The following is a 23,656-nucleotide window of genomic DNA, read 5'->3' as shown; positions in this document are numbered from 1 at the left end:
AGGTTTGAATATTTCCCTAACTTTGTAAGCCCTACAGCAAAGCATTTAACCTTCCCATTTCCTTATCAGTAAAACAGAGATAAATATGCCTGGCTTAAAAGATTGTAGTAAGGGTTGAAAAAATAGTGTATGTCTGTGCTACAGCCTGGATGAACTAGAAAGCATTATGTTAAAGAAGTCAGTCATAAAAGGTCACGTTGTATTATTTCTTTTGTGTTATATTCATAACAGACAAATCAGGATAAGGATGTAGGTTAGTGGTTGCCAAGGGCTGAGGGCATGGGGGGAGTGGAAGGTGACTGCCAATAGATATGAGGTTCCTTTCTGAGATAATGAAATGTTCTAAAATTAGCCTGGGGCTCCTGGCTGGCTCAGTCGGTAGAGCATACGACTCTTGATCCTAGGGTCATGAGTTCAAGTACCATCTATAGACAAGAAAATTCAACAGGGTCTGGAGCCTACTTAAAAATAATTAATTAATTTTAAAAATGAGTGATGAAAATCACACAGCTCTGTGAATATACTAAAAGCCACTGAACTGTATGCTTTGGAAAAGTGAATTACATTTCAATAAAACTTATTGTAAAAAAAAACCTCTCCATAATACTAAGAAAAGCACATTGTCAAGTATTTGTATGCAGCATGTATTAGGAGCTTATAAACATCTTTAATTCCTTTTTAAAACTTGTTTGAATGGAATCACTGAAGGCTTAAAGCCTGGACTTTCTCTTAATAATTGATTGCCTTTTAGAGAAAACTCATTAGTGGTTTTAGTCAAGTTTGATAGATTTTTACCTCAAATTTTTGTTAATGGGACCAGGCTCACTTTGGAGAGTTGATTGCTTTTTGGTAAGATTTATTACAAAACCAAAGGACTTAACAGAATACTCTGGGAAATTATTTAGGTATGGTATATCTTTGGCTTTATGGCCTTTGTACAGTTTTTAGTATTTTTGAAGTGATACACTGTTGTATAGTCAAATTTTGTGTTTCCTTGTTAGGTCCTGGTACATAACCTACTTTGCACATTTTATTTGAAGATTTAGTGAAGTTAAAAGGAAAGAATAGGGATATACAATTGATTGTTTTGAACTCCTTGTAACTGACGGAGTTTTTTTATTCAGTGGATGACTTTCTTGTTCTCATGAAAGACCCAATGAATTTCTTCTATTTAATTTCTGCCATATTTATAACATTTTATGAATATCTGTGAATCTCTGTGTATCTGGAGGATATTTTTTTAAAAAAAGGCAATCCAAACACTTTAATTCAGCATTGTAGATCTGTTTATTTTTTATTTTATTTTATTTTTTTATTCATGGAGACACACACAGAGAGAGAGAGAGAGAGAGTCAGAGGCAGAGACACAGGCAGAGGGAGAAGCAGGCTCCATGCAGGGAGCCTGATGTGGGACTCGATCCTGGGTCTCCAGGATCACGCCCTGGGCTGCAGGTGGCGCTAAATCGCTGCACAACTAGGGCTGCCCTGTAGATCTGTTTATAACATTAAGTGATAGGCTCTCCAAATTTAGAGGTCTTCTTTTTTTTTTTCTTTTAAAGATTTTATTTATTCATGAGAGACACACAGAGAGAGGGGCAGAGACATAGGCAGAGGGAGAAGCAGGCTCCATGCGGGGAGCCCGATGTGTGGGACTCGATCCCGGGACTTCAGGACCATGCCCTGAGCTAAAGGCAGGCGCTAAATTGCTGAGCCACCCAGGCATCGCTAGAGGTCTTCTTTAAGACTAGTTTTTCTTTCTTTCATGTCATGGCATGTTTAATAACCAGATGAAGCTTGAGGATGTTGCCCTGTGTTGGACCTAGTTGTTGCTGATAGTATACTTTGAGCATGGTGACCTTGCATCTCAGATTAATGTCCCTGTTCCAATGCTGTTGAAGGGAGGAAGAGGCTGCTTTCATCTGGAAGGAAGGCAGTGAAACTGCAGAGAGTTCAAGTTTTACCTCTAATGACTTGCTTCTCTGAACTTCCCAGGAGCTGATAGACTATCTGCGAACACATTCTCATAGCGCAGTATATGCCACGTCACTGTCCGCACCTGTTGTGGAACAGATTGTCACCTCGATGAAGTGTATCATGGGGCAGGATGGCACCACCCTTGGTAAGTCTTTGTTTTCTTGGAAAATTTCCAATGCTCAGTAAATACTTAGCCAAATGAACTCTTTTTCTTGAACTAGTTTCCTAAAATGAGGAGTCTACTGCTGGGCAGGGCTGGCAGGTGGTGAGGCCTTGGTTGCTAAGGACAGCTTTTCAGTGTATTCGGTACACAAAAGCTGTGAGAACTAGCCTGGCTTGCTTCCTGTTGAATTTTCTTGTTTACAGATGGTGACGCTTTAATCTTATTATCCTACCTGTCTTCATAAGTCTTAGGTGATAAGCTAAGGGTCTTTCTTAAATTGCACAATTTTATATGAAGATGTAACTTACTGTGTGTTGAGATGTTTCATTCCCATTGTATTTAAAAGCCACTCTTTGCATATATTAGTGTCCTTGACTTAGTGCCTTTTAAAAGAGTTTCTAGTTTAACAATAGGTAATAAAAGTCATCCTGAATTTGTTTATTCTGTCTTTGGTGAAATAATTAGTGTAAACTTGACACACTGAAATGAACATATACTTGGTTTCTATTTTACTTTTCTTCTGCATCACTAGAGGGCAGTGTTGATTGCAGAAAAGTTAGAACAATTGGGAATTTTGTTTTTTCACTTCTAGAAATATTTCCATTGTGAATATGAGACATACATTAATTTTACTTGTTGCTTTTTAAGTGCTTCTAAAATGAATTTTATATTATCTGCCTTGAGCTCTCCACTCTTCATTTATATATTTTTGTGGTAAGATTGATTTGATTTGCATTGAAAAACAGGAAGGAAGTAGTATATTTGATTTTGATTGATGTAAGCCAGTTTTCTTAAATCAGAATTTTACCTTAATATTTTTTTTTCTAATGTGCAGTATATTCATTATTATCTGTAGTGAGAGATTTTTGGATTTTCAAAGTGTTGATCATTTTCAGTTTCATGAATTGATTCCGTAGGGAAGAAAATATTTCATTCATGTTGTGAACACACAGCATGGAGCCTTGAGAGTAACCCCCTGTTTACAGTAACTACATTATCTTCTCTCTTTCCCTTATGGTGTTATTAGAAATAGTGTGTTTTGATTTGAGATATATATTTATATAGCTAGCAATTATCTAGTTATTTCATCGAGGTGCATCAACCCTATTGATTCAGCATACGTAGGTGACTAAAATGAATAGCTAACAGCTATCAGAGTTAGTTTTGGATGATTTCTTTGCCCTGTTGTAGAGCATGAATCTGTGTGATGTGTGACCTCTGCATAAATGACTTATCTGTACTAAGGAATGAAATCTAGGCTCTGCTGTGATGATAAAATGAAATGTGGTAATTAGTTACAGGCTCTAGGTTAGCACTCATTTTCCAGTTTATTTATTGCCTCTCTGACCACCCCCTAAGCTTAGTGATGTGAGACAACAGCCATCTTATTATGCTCACAGATTCTGTAGGTCAGGAATTCGGTCAGGGCACAGCAGGGATGGCTTGTCTTTGCTCTGTAGTATCCGGGGCTTGAGGTTGAAGACCCAAGCCGCTGGGGAAGACTCAAATGGCTGGGGGCTGGGATCATCTGGAGGCTTCTTCCATCCCAGGTCACTTGGGCCTAAGTGACTTGAACAGTGGGGCTCAGCTGAGGCTCTTGACCAGAGCACTTTCACATGTCCTCCCTGTGAGGAATGGGCTCCTCATAGAACAGCGACTGGTGATCCGGAGGGAATCCTTCAGAGCAAGTGTTCCCAAAAAACCTGCTGTAACCCCATGACCTTTTCCAATTTGTTGTTAACAAGCAGGGCGCTAAGGCCAGTCCAGATTGCAGGGCATGGGAAATCAGACTCCACTTCAAATGGGAATGGGTCCAAGAATTTGTGGCCATTTTTACAACTTGCTACTACCAGCTTTTATGTATTTTAAAAATTGCTCTCTGAAACTTTTAATTAGTATGGGCAAACTTCTTTTGGCTACACTGCTTCTATGCCAAAATAGAGGATAATAAAAGGTAACGATAAGTACCATCTTTCTTAAATCCGGCTACCTGATCTTAATTAAATTTGACCTGATTTCTTTCAGATTTGAGCGTGTAAGGTAATGCTTATTTTTATGGCATAATTGAATGCATCTTTTTATTGCCTGTGTAGTAGAAAGAAAGTGTAAATTAAGCAGCAGCCCTTTGACTATGCCTTAAGGTGACCTTTACAAAGAGGTATCTGCAATTACTTGAGTGTGAGTTTATAGTAGAAGCAGCCTGCCCTCACTGAAACTTAATCTTTAACATTCAAGACATTAAATTTCATTCATTCCACAAATATCAAGTATCTCCCTCAATTAGACTCTGTGAATCTGAATCCACAGGAAATGGGTAGACAAGCAGATCATTTGAGAGGAGTATATACTTTGGGGAGTATTGGAGATGTAGAGGATAGTGGCTTGCTGTATTAATCCCAGAGAGTACTATAACATAGAAAAATCAAAATTAGTCATTTTACCAAATATTTGCCTGCTCTGTGCTAGGCACTTGTGATTCATCAAGAATGAAACACCCCAAAGTTTTTGCATAATGGGGTTTCTAGTGAAACAAGTTAATTAAACAGTGTGCTAGAAAATGAGAAGTACTTCAGGAAAAAGGGAAGTAGAGAAGGTGGGTGATCAGAGGTTCTGGGGACCCACTTTACAATTTTAAATAAGGCGGTCATTGAGAGGTAAGATTTTAGCAAGAATTTGAAGAAGGTGAAGATTTGGCCCTGAAAATCCAGGGTTTATAAAAGGCCTAGAGATGGAGGCCACTCTGTGTTCAGGAACAGCAAAACCACTGTGATCTGTGGGCTGCTTAATGTTAGGAGGCCTCTGGCATGAGTCAGACAGGTTAAAAATGTTATTGGTCCTTCAGATTTTATGAAAAAATACAGAAAAAATGTACCTGTGATCCCATATTTTAATATTAATATCTCACCCCATTTATCTCACTCTTTAAAAAGAAAAAGATAGCTAAAACTCGCTTTTGTTTCCCTTCTTGATTCTTTTTCTCTCACTCCTTCCCCAGAGACCACTATTCTGAAATTGTCTTTCTGTACGTTAATGCTTTTACTATTTTTACCATGTCTATATATTATCAGTATGCCCCAGTGTTTGAAGGCTATTTGCTTATGATGACTTGCAGAAATGTTTATGAGATTTAACTGTCTGAATAAAAACCCACTATAGTAAATCGTCATGCACACACCACCCAAGATGTTTTCAGTTGTGCATGAATCTGGGGAAGAGGCTGTGGAGTGCACTTCAAGGGGTGCCTGGTGGCTCAGTTTAAGTGTCTGACTTTAGTGCAGGTTATAATCCTGGGGTCCTGGGATGGAGCCCCATGTTGGGCTCCCTGCTCATGTACTCATGCATGCTCTTTCTCAAATAAATAAAATCTTAAAAACAAACAAACAAAAAAAACCCCACACAAAACAACATAGACAGTCCTGAATATTGGGATCCAGTTTGTTCCTAAAAGTGTGTTACAGTGTGAACTTTCAGGTAGCAGAGTCTACATATTATTCAAAAACAGGAAAAATCACATGTTCCTAGCTCATCCAAAACTCCAAACATTTTTTTCCCAAGCCACGAAACACTCTTGAATATCTACATAATAACCTACCAAGAATTTCTATAAAATAGAAAACATCTAAAATAACAGTGACCTACTTGAACCCTAAGACAACTGAAGTACTCTTGTGTACATCGCTCAGTGATGCTGCGCAACACGGAGTCCATCATACTTTTAGGAGGTCGTCATATATTCTGGATAATAACTCTTTATGACTGTTGTGTTTCAAACTGAGAAAAATGGCTTTTCTTTAAATATTGTTTATAATATTATGCTTTATAAACGTTCTCCTTTTTGATACGGTAGAATTTCTGAGTCTTTTCCCTTATGGACAATGTTTTTGTGCCTTAAATAATCTTTTCACTGTCAAATATGTCTTCTGTAAGTATTTATTGCTTTCTTCTCCTATTTTATATTACTTAATTGGTGGTATGGGTTTCTGTATAGTTATATGTGTGCGGGCATGATTTATTTTAGGGGTATTCTTCAGTTTCATCTTGGATTATCTAGGCTTTCTAAAACCATAAATTTTCATACTGCACTGTTTCTCAGTTTTTGTATTTTGAATAGATTTGCCTGGAAGATCAGGTTTATACCGAAGCTGCATCAGTATTTGTCTCTCGTTGGATCTCTGTAGTACTCTGACTTGGAAATGAGGGGAGCTGAAGGTAACCCATATGTGAACAGAAGAGTCTGTTACATGAGAATAGAAATTACAAATTGTAGAGCCCTTTCCTTACTTTGTGGTGAATATCTCCTGGGCAATTTCTGTCTAGGAAAGAGAGAACATGTAAATGTTTGGTCTTGGCTTTGATATTAGTTTAAGGCAGTGTTAGACTAAGAAGCTGGCTTTCTTTTCATGCTCTTACAACTCTAACTTTCTGGTTGCTGTTACTGGACATACAGGTACCAAAGCATGGTTCTAGGTAAACTCATTTTTGGCATACTGTTTTGTCCTTTCTATAAGATGTAAGAGTTCTGTTTATTTGCATGTTTTCAGTCTCTCTGTTGTGTGTATTTCACTATAAACAGGCCTTCCTGTGGGGTCACTCCAAACAGGGTGCTAAACCAATGAAATTCTGTTGTAGGTTAAAGGTGGTCCAGAATCCCTGGGAACTTTGTTTTTTCTCATGTCAGTGTCCGATAATTCAAAGAACTATAGGACTAGATGCTTTTAAAAAGCTGCAGTTAGCATGGCATTATTTTTGTTTTTGTGTTTACACTTGACCACTTACACTACCATAGAATTGAATCCAGTCTTATTACCACACACTCTACCCCATTTGGTACTGATTCATTTTTCTGGACGTGCTGTATTCAAAAGATGTGTTTTGGTTTTTGGTTTTTTTTTTTTAATCATAAATTTACATTTCTCTAAACTAGTCTAATAGAGTTTTTAGCATTTTATATGCACTTGTAAGTTTGAGGTTTTTATTCAGAATGTCACTATTGAGACTGATTTAGGAAGTTAAGGAATTCATGTATTACTTGTGCTAAAGTAGTCTTTATTTTCTTATTTCCTGGCCCAGTATGGAGTCTTGTTGATTTGTGGTACAAATCTCTCATTGCCATGCAAAGATCATCATTCCCATATCTTTTATTTTTAAGCGTACATGTTGTTTCATTTTTTTTTTAACTTTGTGCAACTTATGTAAGAAAAATGAAAAATGTAGGGAGAGATTTGAGCACTCTTATATAGCTGGTGTTCTTGCTTTTCTTACTGGCTTTAAGGGACTGCAGGGAGACCTAAAAGTTACCAAAAAAAAAAAAAAAAATCACAGTAATTTGACATGTCTGTCCCTAAATTCCATGGCGTAGAGCTAGCTATAGTCATATGGTAGAGTTAACATTTCTGACTGATATTTGTAAACCCTTTTACAATAAAACTATAGAAACAAATTTACAGAAAAGCTGGAAGTACAGCACAAAGAACTTTTTTTCCTGAACCGTATGAAAGTAAGTTGTTGATGTGACGCTTCATCATCCCAAATATTATAGTGAGTACTTCCTACAAAGTCATTTTCCTTTATAACCACGGTACAACCATCCAAAGCAAGAAACTGACACTAATATATTATCAACTAGGCAATATAGCATGATACTATTTCTTTAACTAATACTGGTATGGTATTACTATATCTATTTCTCAGGTCCTTTTCAGGCTTTGCCAGTGTCCCAGTGATGTGGACACGGTTCAGGATCACATGTTGCATTTAGTGGTCCTATCTCTTTAGTCTTCTCTTGTCATAGTTCCTCAATCTTTCTTTGACTTTCATGACTTTGACACCATGAATGATTACAAGCCACTTATGCTTCAGAATATTCCTCAGTTTGGGTTCACTCCCTCTTTTCTTGTGATTAAGATTAAGATATCTTGAATAGGAAAGGCACAGAAGTTATGCTGCATTTTACTCCCTGAATCCTCTCTCTGTCTTCTCAACTAAATATGTAACTATCTTCAGGTTATTCAGGCCCTGGTCAACTTTCTCCATATCAAAGTCAGATTTTTTTGATTATGCCTCTCACTTCTTCTTATTCCCATGGCCACATTTCTGTTTTAGGCCCTGATTACCTGTTGCTCAAACTATTGCCCCCACCTGTAACTGCCTTTTTTTGGCTCCAGTTTTCCTGTATATAACCATTCATTGCTCTTCCCAACATACAGCTCTGTTTGTGAGCGTCAGCTTAAAGATGCAGAAATAGAAAATAGCAGTCTTTGATACCTCCCAATTCGCAGAATGAAGTCCAACCTTTATGTGATGCTTAAGATCTTCCACAGTTTGTAGCTTACGTCGTCTTTTTCTGCATCCTCTCACCTATCCTTATTTAAACCAATTTGATTCCTCTGACAGAATTCTTATCCTCCCGTCCCCCCAAATTCTGTTCATTCTTCAGGGCCAACTGAAAGATGGTGTCTTGGGCAGCCCAGGTGGCTCAGCAATTTTGCGCCGCCTTTAGTCCAGGGCGTGATCCTGCGGACCTGGGATCGAGTCCCACGTCAGGCTCCCTGTATGGAGCCTGCTTCTCCCTCTTCCTGTGTCTCTGCCTCTCTCTCTGTGTCTCATGAGTAAATAAAAATCAAGAAAGAAGAAAAGAAAAGAAAAGAAAAGAAAAGTTGTGTCTTTTACAGCACCTTTGTACTAATACCTTTTTTCTCTCAAAATCCATATTTCACAACTTCATAATATCACAAATTTTTATAATTTTGTCTCAGAGTCAGTGTTTAATGTTTGAACACAATGTTTTCTTTAAAGTATATATGCAAGTCAATCAGTAGACTTAACAGCTAGATATTACAACTGGTGTCCAGTCCTAAAATACTGAACATATACAGAAATCTCTAAGCCTTACCTTTTTATTATAACTTTTACTGTCTCAAGTATTTTGTTATTTGATTTTAATTTTTTCTTCATAACTGTTTGGTAGCTACAGCACAATTCCAATGAGCATATAAAGTTTATTATTGCCACATTCAATACATCGAATAATTATTGGTTTTGTCTCAAATGAATTTTGAGTCCTGTGTGATCTTTTTAATATTTATTTACTCATTCATTCATTCATTCATTCATGCATTGAAAGAGAAAGAGAGTGCATGGTGGGAGTGGGAGTGTGGGGAGAGAGGGGTTGAGGGGAAGGAGAAAGAATCCAAGCAGATTCCATGCTGAGTACCAAGCCTAACTCAGGGTTCTATCTCAGGACCCTGAGAGCATGACCTGAACTGAAATCAAGAGTTAAAAATATAACCAACTGTACCACAGAGGTGCCCTTGGGTCCTGTACTATCTTATTAGTATTCATACTTTATTTTGTCCCTTTAGCAAACATGTTTGGTAATTCAAAGATGAAACGTAATAAACTATTTGAATAATGCTGTTACAGAAAGAGGGAGACTTTCCCAAAAACGAACTTTCAGTTAATACACAGTATTATTGTGCAGTAACTCTGAAAGCTTGTTATACAGATCATCAACCAGTAGCTTAGGAATGTCACTGTATAATGTGTGAAAGCTCACTAACCCTTTATGTAGTTTTTCCATGTACATATCATTTCCCCATTAGGACCCTTGTCTTGTTCCTCCTTTCCATCTTAAATTTTAGGTGCCTGTATTAGGAATTTAGAGTCAGTAGTTGTTTGACTCGCTTACTCACAAAATTGTTAATTTATCTTCCTAAAGTAGAATATAAAGTCCATGAAAACATGGAGTCTTGACCATCTTGTTCATTTTATTCCTTCTGTTTAAAACCATGTTTGACACATGCAGTAAATGCTTGGTTGATGGTTAAATAAATAATAATTTGTTACCTTGAAAAGAGGCATTGTAAGAGTTAATGACCTATGATTTAGTCCTTTACTATATTCTTTGATTAAGAGAGGTGAGGGACATGGAAGTGTATCAGTTTCTATTACGTACTTGGTGGAAGGTTAATAGGTACTATCTTGTTTATAAATCAGCACATTTTGAAGTTAAGGCCAGTTGACTGGCCACTAGAATTAAAAACAGTAATATGACAAAACTTGGTGGTGATTAGTCGAGGAAACATGGAAAGTTGCAAGAGCACAGCTGTCCCACCACACCACCATGTAGGGGTGCAGGAACAAGAAGCAGAGGTGTAAGTGTATTTAGCACTGTGGGGCTAGCTTGTCAAGGCAAAAGGAGAACTTGGCACTGCTTCCTGGGATGAGAATGGAGGTGGGGAAGGGAGCGCTTCTGTACTTTGTATTTAATATTCTGTACTGCTAGAATTTTATTTTACCGTATAAATATGTTACTTCTCTGAGAGTAAAACTTTTGTTATTAGATTCCACACTACATGAATAACTTATATGGAAAAATCTTGCTTACAATACAGTTAAAAGTAAGACTTCTTAAACATATACACAAATATTACAGGGCTGATTGATAAGAAACGTTCTCATCTCTCTCTCTCTTTTTTTTTTTCGTTCTCATCTCTTTTGAGGGAAGATGTGTTGCTTTGTGGTGACCAGGGTGTAGAGCCTTCAAAAAAGCTGCAGCACGTAAAGGAAGTGGAGATCCATTCCCTGCCCTACTTTGTAAGCCTTTTTCTTCCTCCTGACCTTTCCCACATTCTCCCTCCAGTTCCTATCCTTTTCCAGAAGAAAAGGACATGCCACTAGATTGATGAGTAGACATTGAAAGGTATCTGACCTCAGAACTGAAGTGAGTGATGGAATAGTGATGGCATGTGTGCTGCCAGGGTGATTGTACCGTAAGTGGGCATACTGAGTTAGAACAGGCTGGCGAATAGAAAAAAATAACATCAGGAAATTCTGACAAATTCCACTAGACATTTGAAATTCTAGCTTTCACTTCACACACACACACACACACACACACGTACGTCCAAGCAGTTAACGGAAATTTAACTGTAAGATCTATTTATGAGTCAAGGCAAAATATGTCTGAGCAAAACCACTAAAATTATGTTTTTCCATTTTCCAGAGCTGTGCTTGACTGTATTTTATTTCTGGCCAAAGATGAAGTTAATAACATGCATAACACCCAGCTTAGTGTCTAATGCCCAGTAACCTTTGGATAAATTTGCCAGATGAATGAATGTACACATGAGCCATAACTATTAGAAAATGAGTGGGTTCTTAGGGCGCCTGGGTGGCTCAGTCAGTTAAGCATCTGCCTTTAGCTCAGGTCCTGATCCCAGGGTCCCGGAATGGAGCCTCACATTGGGCTCCCTGCTCAGTGGGGAGTCTGCTTCTCTCTCTCTCCTTACCCCTCTCCCTCCCCGTGCTTGTGCACTCACTCGCACACACTCTCTGTCTCTCAAAAATAAATAAATACGATCTTAAAAGAAAAGAAAGAAAATGAGTAGGTTCTTAAAGTATGTTGCTTGAATAGATGAATGTTAAACCAAATGGCCAAATGGTGGAACAGTATAAATAGATAAGTGTTTTACTACAAAAATTTTCTTTATTCTAAAAAAATTTTATTAATTTTTAATTAATTAATTAATTAGAAAAAGAGAGAGAGCGCGCACACGTGCACACACAAGCCAGGGACAGGGAGGGAGAGGAAGAAGGGAGAAGCAGAATTCCCCTGCTGAGCAGGGCTCCTGTCTTGGGGCTCCATCCAAGGACCCTGGAATAAAGACCTATAAGCCAAAGGTAAAGGCTTAAGTGACTGTGCTCTCTACTAGGTAAATTTAAAAATAATGACAAGTAGGGTGTGTGGGTGGCTTAGTAAGCCTTCCACTCATGTCATGATCTCCTGGGGTCCTAGGATGGAGGAGCCCTATGTTGTCCTCAGGCTCCCTGCTCAGTGGGGAGTCTGCTTCTCCCTCTGCCCCTCCCTCCTGCTCATGCTATCTCTCACACAAGTGCACACACTCTTTTGCTAATAAATAAATAAATAAATAAATAAATAAATAAATAAATTAATTAATTTTTTAAAATGACAGGTAATTTTCCAGAAAACTATACTTTTTGTACTTTTTAATTTTGAAAGAAGTGGGCCTATTTAGGTGGCTGTTGGTGGAGGAGAAAAAAGGAATACCTTGGGCAGATTGAGGTTTAATTAAAATTAGTTTTAGCTCATTTGAATTAATTCCTATAATAGACTTGTTAATGAGGTGTTAAATGATCATCTTGAGAATCCCAGGAACTGTCAGAAATTAATTTAGGAGAACTGAGAAACTTAAAAAAGAAAGAAAAAACATTCCAGGAGTCCCATGTTGAAGCAGAACTGTAAAAGAAAACAGAGTCTTTTTGGGGAGGAGGGGTGGGCATGGGGAGAATCTCCTGCTTCTCTGCCGGAGGCTGACGGCTTTTACATTTGCTTATGTCTGGTGGGTGGGCTGAGCCTGGACACCCCTCTACACATCCTGTGCTTTCTGAGCTCGGGACTGTGAGGTATTACTATTTATCTAATTTGTTTATTTCACTCTTAGAAATGCATGTAAATAAAAATCAAGTTTTCTAATAAACAGTTTTCTTCTTAGAGTATAGCTTAGCAGTGTATCTGACACCAAAAGTCAGACTAGATTACCTCCTTTCTCATAACTCACTGCCTAGGATGCCGTTAAAAAAATATTGGATTCTACATTTATAAAACATTTATCAAGTATCTAGTCTGTATCCTGTGGTGGATTTGCAGTTGAGCAGTGCAAGGTTGAACAATACATAATCTCGGCCTTTGAAAAAACTTACAGTCTAGGGATCCCTGGGTGGCGCAGCGGTTTGGCGCCTGCCTTTGGCCCAGGGCGCGATCCTGGAGACCCGGGATCGAATCCCACATCGGGCTCCCGGTGCATGGAGCCTGCTTCTCCCTCTGCCTGTGTCTCCGCCTCTCTCTCTCTCTCTGTGTGACTATCATAAATAAATAAAAAAAAAAAAAAAAAACTTACAGTCTAGTGGTAAAGATAGGATTCCAGAGAAGGACTCGTTGTCAGATACATAGGCATATTCTTCCTTTGTTCAACTTCTCCTTTTCTTAGGTTCCTCCTTCTGTCTCCTCTCCAAAAAGCTCCTTCCTCACCACTTATCCGCCCCCCAATCTTTAACTTCCTTAAAGCCAGCTAATTACTTGAAGCAAATTCAGATTTTATTCATTTTACATTCCTTATCAGTCTCTCTAAGCAGATTTTTTTCTTTAGAGGCTTATCACTCTAAAAAGGAAAAAAAAAAAAAAAAAAGGAAGCGTATCACTTTAGTAAATTACGGCAATCAAAGAAAAAGACTTTCCTTTTGTCAATTAGCTTCGTCATTATCTAGCCCAAAGGGCTTTTTAACCAATGGCTTAAGCCTTCTAAAATCAGCAAGCACTATGACCACTTTATTTATTTTTTAAATTTTATTTATTTATTCATGAGAGACAGAGGCAGAGAGAGAGAAGCAGGCTCCATGCAAGGGAGCCTGATGTGAGACTCTATCCTGGGACTCCAGGATTGAGCTCTGGGACTGAAGGCAGGCGCTCAACTGCTGAGCTATCCAGGCGTCCCATGACCACTTCATAGTTGAGGAAGTTTGAGCCTGCAAATGGTACAAGTTTTCTCAGTATCTTGTCTCTGAATAGAAAGAACATGGCCTTCTTGAACTCCATCTCCTTCTGAAGTTGCATTAGTGATATTTAGCATTTTATTAAAACATTTTATTATAACCTCTTCCTAATTTTCTGATTTCTGGTCTAATTTTCCAAAACACAGCTAAATTTAGTTGTAAGTAATCAGCCATACAAATAAATGAAAGCCCTTTGAGGGCATTTACCTGCCTTCCCTCTCTATGGATCAGTAACCCCTTTAGCCTCCCTCTCTGCTTCAGAAATCTGTTTAGAATACTCAGGAGCTTCTGTTGCGCAGGTCTGTTTCTTCTACTCCCGGTCTCTTTCTTTCTTCCAGATCCAAATGCTAATAAAAGTTTCTCACCACAAGAGTGGTGTCTCTTTTTGTGTCTTGTGTCAGAGTTTGTTTAAAACCAGCTATTAAGATGTCCACAAGCAAGCAGGCCCCGGCAGCTAACCTTTGAACAAATGTAGACTTGTTCATTTAGTAGAATATTGTTCTTATTACAAAACATAAATAAGGAGTTTGAGGTTGTTGCCCTAGGACAGAAAAGGAGACCTGTACTAGATGTCCCTGATTGTGAAGATTTAGTAAGATGTTATAAGGAAACTAATTCTTAATTAAAGTACTGTGATTCAGAGTTTGTTTTTTTAGGATTGAAGTGGATGAATTTTACCTTAGTTTTATTTCATAATCGAATTTACTTTGAAGATTTTTTTTCTCCCATAATTTGATTTATTCAGTTACTGTGTAGCTGAGACTTATAACCATTACTGCAATCTATTCTTCTTATGACTTGCAATTTGTGAACCTTATCACCCAGGTTCTGTTTTGTTTGAAGAAGAATAACTTTCTAAACTTTAACATGATTAGAATTGATTTCCCCCAGAATTATTTCGGAGGATCTTGTCTAGGAGACTTGAGCCTAATTTTTCATCAGTTTTGCTATTTATTGCTATATGAATACTTAATATGTGTAGACAAGTAAGATATATGGACTCTGTTCTTAATTACTAAAGACTTGCCAGATTTGAGAGCTTTCTGAAGAAGAATTGATTTGGAAGAAAAAAAAAAGGCACCTATGTTTTTTTAAATTGTCTAAATATTTTACTCTGCCTGCTATCTACTTTGGTGTGGAATGTGGAACAAGGTTCAGAAGGACCTCGTTCAGGTGTACTCTTGTAAGCCCCTGTTCTCAAACTTTGTCCATAGACCATGTTGTATCAGAGGTACTTTTAGTGTGGTGGTTCCTGACCTTGCTTCAAAATTAGTCAGAATGCTTATGTCAGGGCCCCTTGCACACCCTGTGACTATCTGGGAATGAGGCCCCTGCAGGGTGTTATTTAAAAGCATCCCAGATTTTAACATGTAGCCAGGGTTGAGCACCACTGTTATAGAGCTTTCTTGAAATGAGAATTCTAGTCCACTTTACCGGACCACACTGAGTCTTAGTGGACAAGGCCTAAAATGTGCATTTTAAAGAAAACTTTTAAAGAAAAAAAACTAATTTTTAAAGGCTACCTTTTTGTTTATTTGTTTGAGTTTGTTTACACAGAAAAGAACCAAGAACTACTCTACTGAGAGGTGGTAATTTGGGAAGGAAAGGAAATTGAAAGCCAGATATATGGTCTCTTTCTTTTGAAAGAAAAATAAGGGACATGTTGGCTTGTGAAACAGGAACTTTGTGGTAAAACTGTGTTGCCAGTTTTCATCATTTTTAGAAATCTGGATGCCTTGATGCTTTCTCCTAGAGAGCTGATGATCTTTGCTGAATGAATCAGTGGCATAGGTGGAGAAGGCAGAAATCAATTAGGAAGGGAGAAAGATAACTAAGAATTCAGAGACCCATGGTTGGCTCTTTAAGTCTGGTTGCATTTATTTTTGTTTCACTTTTTTTTAATGGCCTACTAATTCAGGATCAAAATTTTTAGTACATAACCTACAAATGGCCTTGCCCATTATAAGCTTTTAAAAGCTCAATACCAATTAGCTTGTGAAACTTATTATGGCCTTGTCTTCCACCTCTGCAACTGTTCAGTTTATTCAAAGCCTAAACTTTACCAGTGATTGTCTTATTTGCTGACCCTCCTCATCTGAAGATGGGTGCTTGAGCATAGTACACGGGTTTCCTCATCCCTGTAGTTTTTTGTTTTTTGTTTTTAAGATTTTATTTATTTATTCAAGAGAGAGAGCACATGAGCAGGGGGAGGATCAGAGAGAGAAGCAGACTCCTCACTGAATAGGAAGCCTGATGCAGGGCTTGATCCCAGGACCCTAGGATCATGACCTGAGCAAAGGCAGGCACATAACTGACTGAGCCATCCAGGCGTCCTCTCATCCTTGTAGTTCTGCCTGAAAGTAGCTTGTTATGTGTTCCAGCCCCAGAGAACAGTAGGATAGGATAGTCTTTGGACAAATGAAGACTTTCTGTCCTGACAGTGAGCTGGCACCCTTTAAAACTCAATTCCTTAATTTTTCAAAGGCACTTGGCCTCCTTTCTTTTAGTTTCGAGCCCTCTGTTTCTGGCTGTGCATTAGCAACCATTCTTTTAAAGTCTTGATTTCATTGAATCAACAACTTTAAGCCTTGGCCGTTGCTGCTTGATACACATCCTGTGGCAGTGCTCAGGAAATCCTAGTTTTTGGCATTGAAACTAATTAAAGGATTAAGCTAAGACTAGTGAGAGGGTGATAAACGGTACTTGAGAGTCACTCACTGTGCAGTACTTGGTGTTCACAAAAACTGCTCTAGTTGTAGATGAGAGAAATAGCAGTGGTAATATAGGAGAGTAAAGTCACATACTTGGCCACATTCTTGTAGGGAGACAAAACAAAGTAGTCTTTGAAACAGTGTCCCTAGGAGAGGGAGAGGCAGGCTGTCTGCTTTGATGTTCATTAGCCTGACAATTGCCCAAGCTGAGCATTTTATCTGTTGCCAGGCTAGCAAAATTGGGGCTACTTTTACTTTATCTGTTGCCAGTCTAGCAAAATAGGGGCTGCTTTTAGGAGATGGTGAACCAAGCTCCGACTCATTTTGCTTCAGTGGTAAACAAAGTTACTGAGCTCCTGCTTTCTGGAAGTCCTTTATAAATCTCCCTTTTACAAGACTAAACTGGAGCATGAAAATAGCTTGTAAAGAATGAGTTGCAGGTAACATTTATTTTCCTATTCCTTGGGTCTCTTAAAGACCTTAAAAATGTTCTAGTGCAATTTAACTGGTACTTAAGGAAGACGTGTTACTCAAATCAGTCTGCTCTGCCTTTTAGCTAATATCATTTTATTTATTTTAGGTAACATTTCTAGATAAGATACTTTATCCTTCTTTCTCTGAAAGCATGTGAAAAACCTGAACTTAAATTCAAATTCCAACAGTGTGGTTTTAAAAATAGCATCACTGTTGGTTTTTTTCTTTACACATCCCATGCTCTCCTCTCTCTCTCACCCTTACTTCTTTTTCTAGTCCTATTGGGTACTTGAAGATACTTTTAGGCATAGTGATCTTAATTTTAGTCTACAAGTTGAAATTCTGCAGGTGCTCATGTAGAAGTTAAAGAACAAAGGAGGACCTTTAACGATGGTTGATTTGTGTGTTTAGGCATTCTTTTGTCCCTTTTTCTCCTTTCTAGTGAGCTATGAGAGCCTGCTTTTCCTGGTACATCCCGCCTGGGTACTTGTGACAAATGTACAATTTATTGATCTAGAAAGTGCTGTGATGAGTGGAAAGTGTGGTCTGCTGCCTTCTCCACCCACTTTAGAACTGTCCATAGAAGGTAACCATTGATAATTAAGAAACATTAATGAAGGAGAGATTGCTGCTGCTTTAGGAAGGAAACTTGGATGACTTAAGAATTCATTCTTGTTTTGCCAGCCTCTGCACTTAAGGTATCATCTAAATGTGAAAAAATAAAAATATGCAGTGGAAACTCCTTCATGGTTTAACCTTGTTAACTATCAATATATTTCCGTTGGCATGGAAATCAACTTGGGAACCTACATACTCATAAGATTCATAAGATAAGCAAAAGTTATCAAAATTTTAACAAATACCAAGCATTTGCCTCTATTTATAGAAAGGTTTTCTTTTTTTCCATTAATGGATCTTTACCTTCACTAAACTTATCATTCAGTTTTTAATTCTTCAGCATACTCTGTTCTTGGAGGAATATGCGGAAAGTATGGCCACAAGATTTTTTGTTCTAAGATACTTGCTGCTATGGGTGATTTGAGTAATACGTACTATTTAGTGATTCGTAAACAACACCTTGTCAATAGCAGGGTGTCATCTTCCCTGGAGATCTAGAGTGCTATTTTTTTTTTTTTTTTTTGGCCATTGATGAAGAGTAAAGGAGATACCTAGTCGTTTTTATATTTGGTAGGTGGGGAGGGTCTTATCTCTTGTTTATAACAAAACTATTTAAATGAAGTACAATAATTGTATGGATTAGTACTCTTTCCAATTCTGTGCTTTTTCTTTAATGTTAACAGTGGGGATGGTGGGCACCTGGGTTGCTCAGTGGTTGAGCGTCTGCTTTTGTCTCAGGTCATGGTCCTGGGATCAAGTCTCACATTAGGCTTCCTGGAAGGAGCCTGCCTCTCTTTCTGCCTCTATCTCTGTGTCTCATGAATGAAAAAATAAAAATAAAAAACCAATGGGGATGGTGACCATATGGGGAAAGAAGTAGAAAAAAGATAGTAGAAGATGACTGGCTTTAACAGCAGTTAGAGATTTTTTTTTTTTTTAAGATTTTATTTATGTATTCATGAGAGACACAGAGAGAGAGAGATGCAGAGACATAGGCAGAGGGAGAAGCAGGCTCACCAGGCATCCCTAGAGATTATTTTAAACATCTAAGTAAAAGTGTGGCCATTATTTGAGAAAATGTTCTATTAAGTATCATCTGAGTTTCCTTGGGTTTGGGATAACTTGATCAGATAAATAGATGGCTATTTCTTGGACAGGATCCCAAGCTTCCTGAGGCATCAAAGTTGAAATCATCATCATAAAGCATTTGCTGGACTTTCTCTATTTGGTATTTTTATAGAGAGGAGGAAGGAGAATGGAAAAGAGAGATATTATAAGAAATTGGCTCACGTAGTTATAGAGGCTTACAAGTCTTAAGATCTGAATTTGGCAAGCTGGAGACCCAGAAGAGCTGATATAATTCTAGTCCAAATGCCATTAGTCTTGAGACCCAGGGAGAGCTGAATCTTATTAGTTCAAGTATGAAGGCAGAAAAAACCCTGATGTGCTAGCATGACTGGCAGGAAGAATTCCTTTTTGTTTGGAAGCACCCATTTGTTCTTTTGAAGCCTTCAAATGATTAGATATGGTTGACCCACATTAGGGAGGACAATTCTTTTTTTTTTTTTTTTTTAAGATTTATTTATTGGAGAGAGAGAGAGAACAAGCATGGAGGAAGAGGACAGAGGGGGAAAGGAGAAGAGGGTCTTAAGCAAAAACCATACTAAGCGTGGAGCCTGACGCAGGGCTCAGTCTCACAACCCTGAGATCATGAACCCCAAGAGTCAGACGCTTAACCAACTGCACCATCCAGACACCCTGGGAGGACAGTCTACTCAGTTTTTCTCAGTCAACCAATTCAAATGTTAATCTCATCCCAAACATTCTCACAAAGAAGTACACTCAAATTTATGTCTGACCAAATATCTGGACACTGTGGCCCAGTCAAGTTGACACATAAAATTAGCTATCACAGCATCCTCAGTTGATTAGCCCACTTTTTTGAATACTAAAATTTGCCAGCCAAATTTTCAAGGCTCAGTGGAAGTAAATAAGTAAATAAACTCTCTTCTAGGCCTGACAGTGTTTTCCCCCTCCATTTTGTGCTCTGTAGTGAAGACTCAGTTTTCGGTTCTAAACTCTGGTTCTCTATAAATGTAAACAGTTTTTACAATATTAAGTTAGTTAACTTTATATTTTAGTTTCTGTTTCTCAGCTGATTTTTAGTTGGTCCCATTAATGGTATTTATACCCTGGGCAGTTTGCTAGAAAGTAGATCATCAATAACATGAATGAACATATGCAGCTCAGGGATCAGTCTTACGGATCCAAAATACAAGGTTTTTAATACCAATTTAAATGTACTCATCTATTCATTCATTATTTTGCTTACAAGACTAATACATGCTTATTTTCAAAACCCAGGTAATTACATGTATGTCACAGAAAGTACAGTCCCTATGATTATATGTCCTTGGATAATCCATGTCAATTGTTTAGAATATAGTTTACAGATTTATTACTGTTACTCCTTTTTAGCAATAGCAGATAAATAACACCACTTGATTAGAAGAGTTTGGTAGTTATGGGAGGGAAGAAAATGAGAATAGTTAACTGCTTTTTTAGCAGTTACTGATGACAGTTTTGTTCTAGGGTTGTTAGACTTTACTCCATAATTTTGGCAGAACAAAAAAAAACAGATGAATCCTGCTAGGATACCTCCCATACCCTATGTATTTACTAGTGCTTAAGAATAACAAAAGAGAAAGAAATCTCATTGTGAGGGCTGTCAGTTTGTGAATTCTCCGTAAATGGGGGCACTAAAAATGCCTAAACAAGTGATCATATCTAAGTTGGCTTGAATATTAGAATCTTATCATTATGGTAAGTGAAGTGTTCCATTTGTTCCACCATTTCATGTGGGTCCCTTCATCTGACAGCACCTCATATAAGGCTATTGGATTACAATGTTAATTCTCTGAAGTATTTTAAAAATGAAACAAAATAAAATAAGCCATTCTTTTCTTTGTTAATTCCTCCCCATAGTTTAAGAATTGGTGAGAGTGGAGTCTAGCCAATTGCCTTCCTCAGCTTTAAACCAGCGAGAATTGCCCTGTGCCTTGGCAGAACACAGGTGACTCTGGGGCAAGAGGCTCTTTATCTGTCTTGACTTGAACATTGGTGGTGTCATCTTTTTCTGTTTTGTGTTCTGAAAAACAATTTTGACTTATATGTGATGGCCAACAAATGTGTACAAGTGATAGAGCTAACACACAAGTAAGCCACGGATTATGCCAGGTGTTCATATGTGCATTTCATGACTTCTGGAGGGTTTCCTCAAGGCATTGGTTGAGAACTCAGTAATGATCAGCAAGAAATAGGATTAATTAGTGAAGGCCTTTGTTTTTTGTTTTTTTAATTTTTATTTATTTATGATAGTCACAGAGAGAGAGAGAGAGAGGCAGAGACACAGGCAGAGGGAGAAGCAGGCTCCATGCCGGGAGCCTGACGTGGGATTCGATCCCGGGTCTCCAGGATCGCGTCCTGGTCCAAAGGCAGGCGCTAAACCGCTGCGCCACCCAGGGATCCCAAGTCTCTGTTCCTATCTGAAAGTACATCTCCATAGGATTATGCTGGAACGCATTTGCTTATAGGTCCCTCACTCCTCCTGAAAGGGGTTATTATGTCCAGATCATGTAATTTCTATACCTGGAATTTTTGCATTTCTAAGCGCAAAATACTTGAAATGAAAAATAGAAAGAAAAAAAAAAGAAAAAGAAAAATAGGCCATGATAAGGCATTGCTTGGGAAAAGTTACCTTTGACAGATCAAAGTGCTGCTTTGGATTGAACTTGTTCGTTCTGTAAAGTGACTACAAACAGACCTTCTTAGTTAATTTTTGCTTATTCTTGGATTTTGCATGTCTTATATATTTTTGGTTTTACAAACAGATTATCTGTGGCACATTTGTCATCATAATCCACCTCCACAGCTAAATGTGTGTATCATTTCCCCTAAATTCGTGTTACTCATTTCCCCTCTTGGTGGAACTGCCATATGTGGACTTAAACCAAAATTAAATGTTAACAATAAGGTAAGTCTGCTTTTAAGATCATAAAATATATTTCAAATTCAAATGGAGACTTTCTTGGTTATCTGATACCATTGCTGCTGTACATCACTCTTCCCCCATCTGCACAGTTAATTGTTAATATGTTAAATTAATTTTATTAGCAGAGAAGAGGTGTGTCTGTTACATTTTTATCTTTTTTAGTCTTTAATGCATATTATTCCTCTAATTGATACCTGATCTTTAACACATCTAGAGGGAGCTTCTTACTGCCTCCTCTATTTATTTGGTTTTGGCTTTTTTTCATTAGTTTAAGACACAAGGTTTCATTCACCCATCAATCACTTTTTGACTACTTCCTGTGTGCCAGCCATGAAAAATGACATAGTAGCTTCAGAAACTTTTAAAGGCAAAGCATTCAGTTTGTTTTAATTCTCAAAATAAGCAACATTTTCTCAGTATTTCTACCTCCTAACCCCTTCTATGTTTTGTTTTATTGATTTTTATTCTGTCCTTTTTGGTGTCTGATTACATTGTGTAGTTAAAAGAGTCAGTTGGCTTGCTTTTTCTCTTTTTACTCAAGATCTTTAGTATCTCCTTAGAGCACAAAGTATATATACTCATCTATTTCTAGCTTTTTTCTGATTTGAAGAAAGAAGAATAAAGCCTTAAAATATTGTTATAGGTTTTGGGGAATATATAAGTTTTAAGTGGTGCTTTTAAAAGAACCCTCAAAAATTAAAACTAACAGAATTACTTTAGTGCTATGTCTTATTTAGCTGCAGACCTATAATACCACTCTTAGTATAGTTGTTTCAGAAATCTTAATTTTAAATTAAAGTGTGTTTACAAGACCAAAAAAAAATTGTTATAGGTAAAATAATAAAAATAAATTATTATACAATAAACATAAAATAATTGAAATAGTTTTTAAACACCATGTACAAGGCATTTTATTAAGCAGTTTACCTGTATTCATTTAATCCTTGAAACAACCTTACAAAAGTAGATGCAGTCATCATTGTCATCATCAATTCCATTTTGCAGATGAGGAAATTGGACTCAGAGAGGTTAGGTGACCTTACAGCTAGTGGATGGTGGAGCCAGAACACAAACCCAAATAGTCTGACTTCAGAAGTGTCCATGCCGCCAAAGAACCAAACTAAAGCTCAAGATTGAAATTTAGGAGACAGTAGAATTATTACTTCCTGTCTTTCTCAGACCTGCTTTTACTGCTTTGATGTCTTGCTTCAAAATGGCCGCCTAATGGTTTCAGATTTTAAAATGTCAGCACAGTCAACTCTGTATGCCTGTTCCAAATTATGGGAGAAAATCTGGAACTAGAGACCTAGCTCCATCCCTGTTACGGTGAGGCGTGCTTTTTAGAAAATAAGGGCATCTGCTTGCCATCTTGAATTCTCCAATTGCACAGGTAATTTGCCTCATCAGGATGGTAATGGATGATGTGATAGCAGAGGTAGGGGAACACTGGCTAAAACTAGCTTTGGAAAGTCAATAGTATGGTCAATGATGTAACATATGAGGTATATTTATTAATTGTAAACCTTTGTGTGTTATGTGTTTATATATTGGTAATGTCATCTGTGTCCTGTGTTATGTGTTAAGAGCATGCTAAGGGATTAAAAAGTGAAGAACTAGAAACAGTGAGGGAAAGCAAGAGGATCCTTCATTTCATCTTTGAAAGCTAAGGCTAAGCTACAGGGTCAGATCGTAAAGTACTGTGGAAGATATAAATGGCATAATTTTAAGGGAAAAATACATGAGTAGAGGGAAGTAATAATAGTGAACATGTTATTTTGTTTACTGTGTACTGAGCACTGCTCTGAGTTTGTAAATAAATTCTCAGAACAAGTATTAGACACAGTTCTCCTTCTTTTATAAAATGAGGCAGCAGAGAAGTTAAGTTGCTTACCCGAGGTCAAAGAGTTACCAAATGGTAGAGACAGAATTTGAACCTGGACACCCAGGTTCAAATGTCAGAATGCTTTTTGTGTATGAAATACTTCAATATTTGTTTGCCTTAGTGTCATTGAATATAGGTAATTCTGCTGTGGAATCCAAATTAGTTTGAACACATAAAAGGGTTTCCATTTTCTCAGAATATTCCAACTCGAA

At 37.6% G+C, this 23,656-nt stretch overlaps 1 protein-coding gene across 3 annotated transcripts in view; it reads left to right on the top strand.

The window, feature by feature from the left end:
* The window catches only part of SPTLC2 (serine palmitoyltransferase long chain base subunit 2), a 109,971-nt gene that overhangs the window by 51,830 nt on the left and 34,485 nt on the right, over positions 1–23,656 (top strand). For all 3 annotated transcript variants that reach the window (XM_077910169.1, XM_077910168.1, XM_077910167.1), the window contains exon 9: positions 1,993–2,119. In XM_077910169.1, the coding sequence (XP_077766295.1) occupies positions 1,993–2,119 (127 nt within the window). The remainder of the gene's footprint in view (positions 1–1,992; positions 2,120–23,656) is intronic.

The sequence above is a fragment of the Canis aureus genome, chromosome 9, assembly GCF_053574225.1.
Source record: "Canis aureus isolate CA01 chromosome 9, VMU_Caureus_v.1.0, whole genome shotgun sequence".
Classification (NCBI taxonomy): domain Eukaryota; kingdom Metazoa; phylum Chordata; class Mammalia; order Carnivora; family Canidae; genus Canis; species Canis aureus.
The sequence above is the reverse complement of the archived record's forward strand: the minus strand, read 5'-3'. Positions and strand labels throughout refer to the sequence as shown.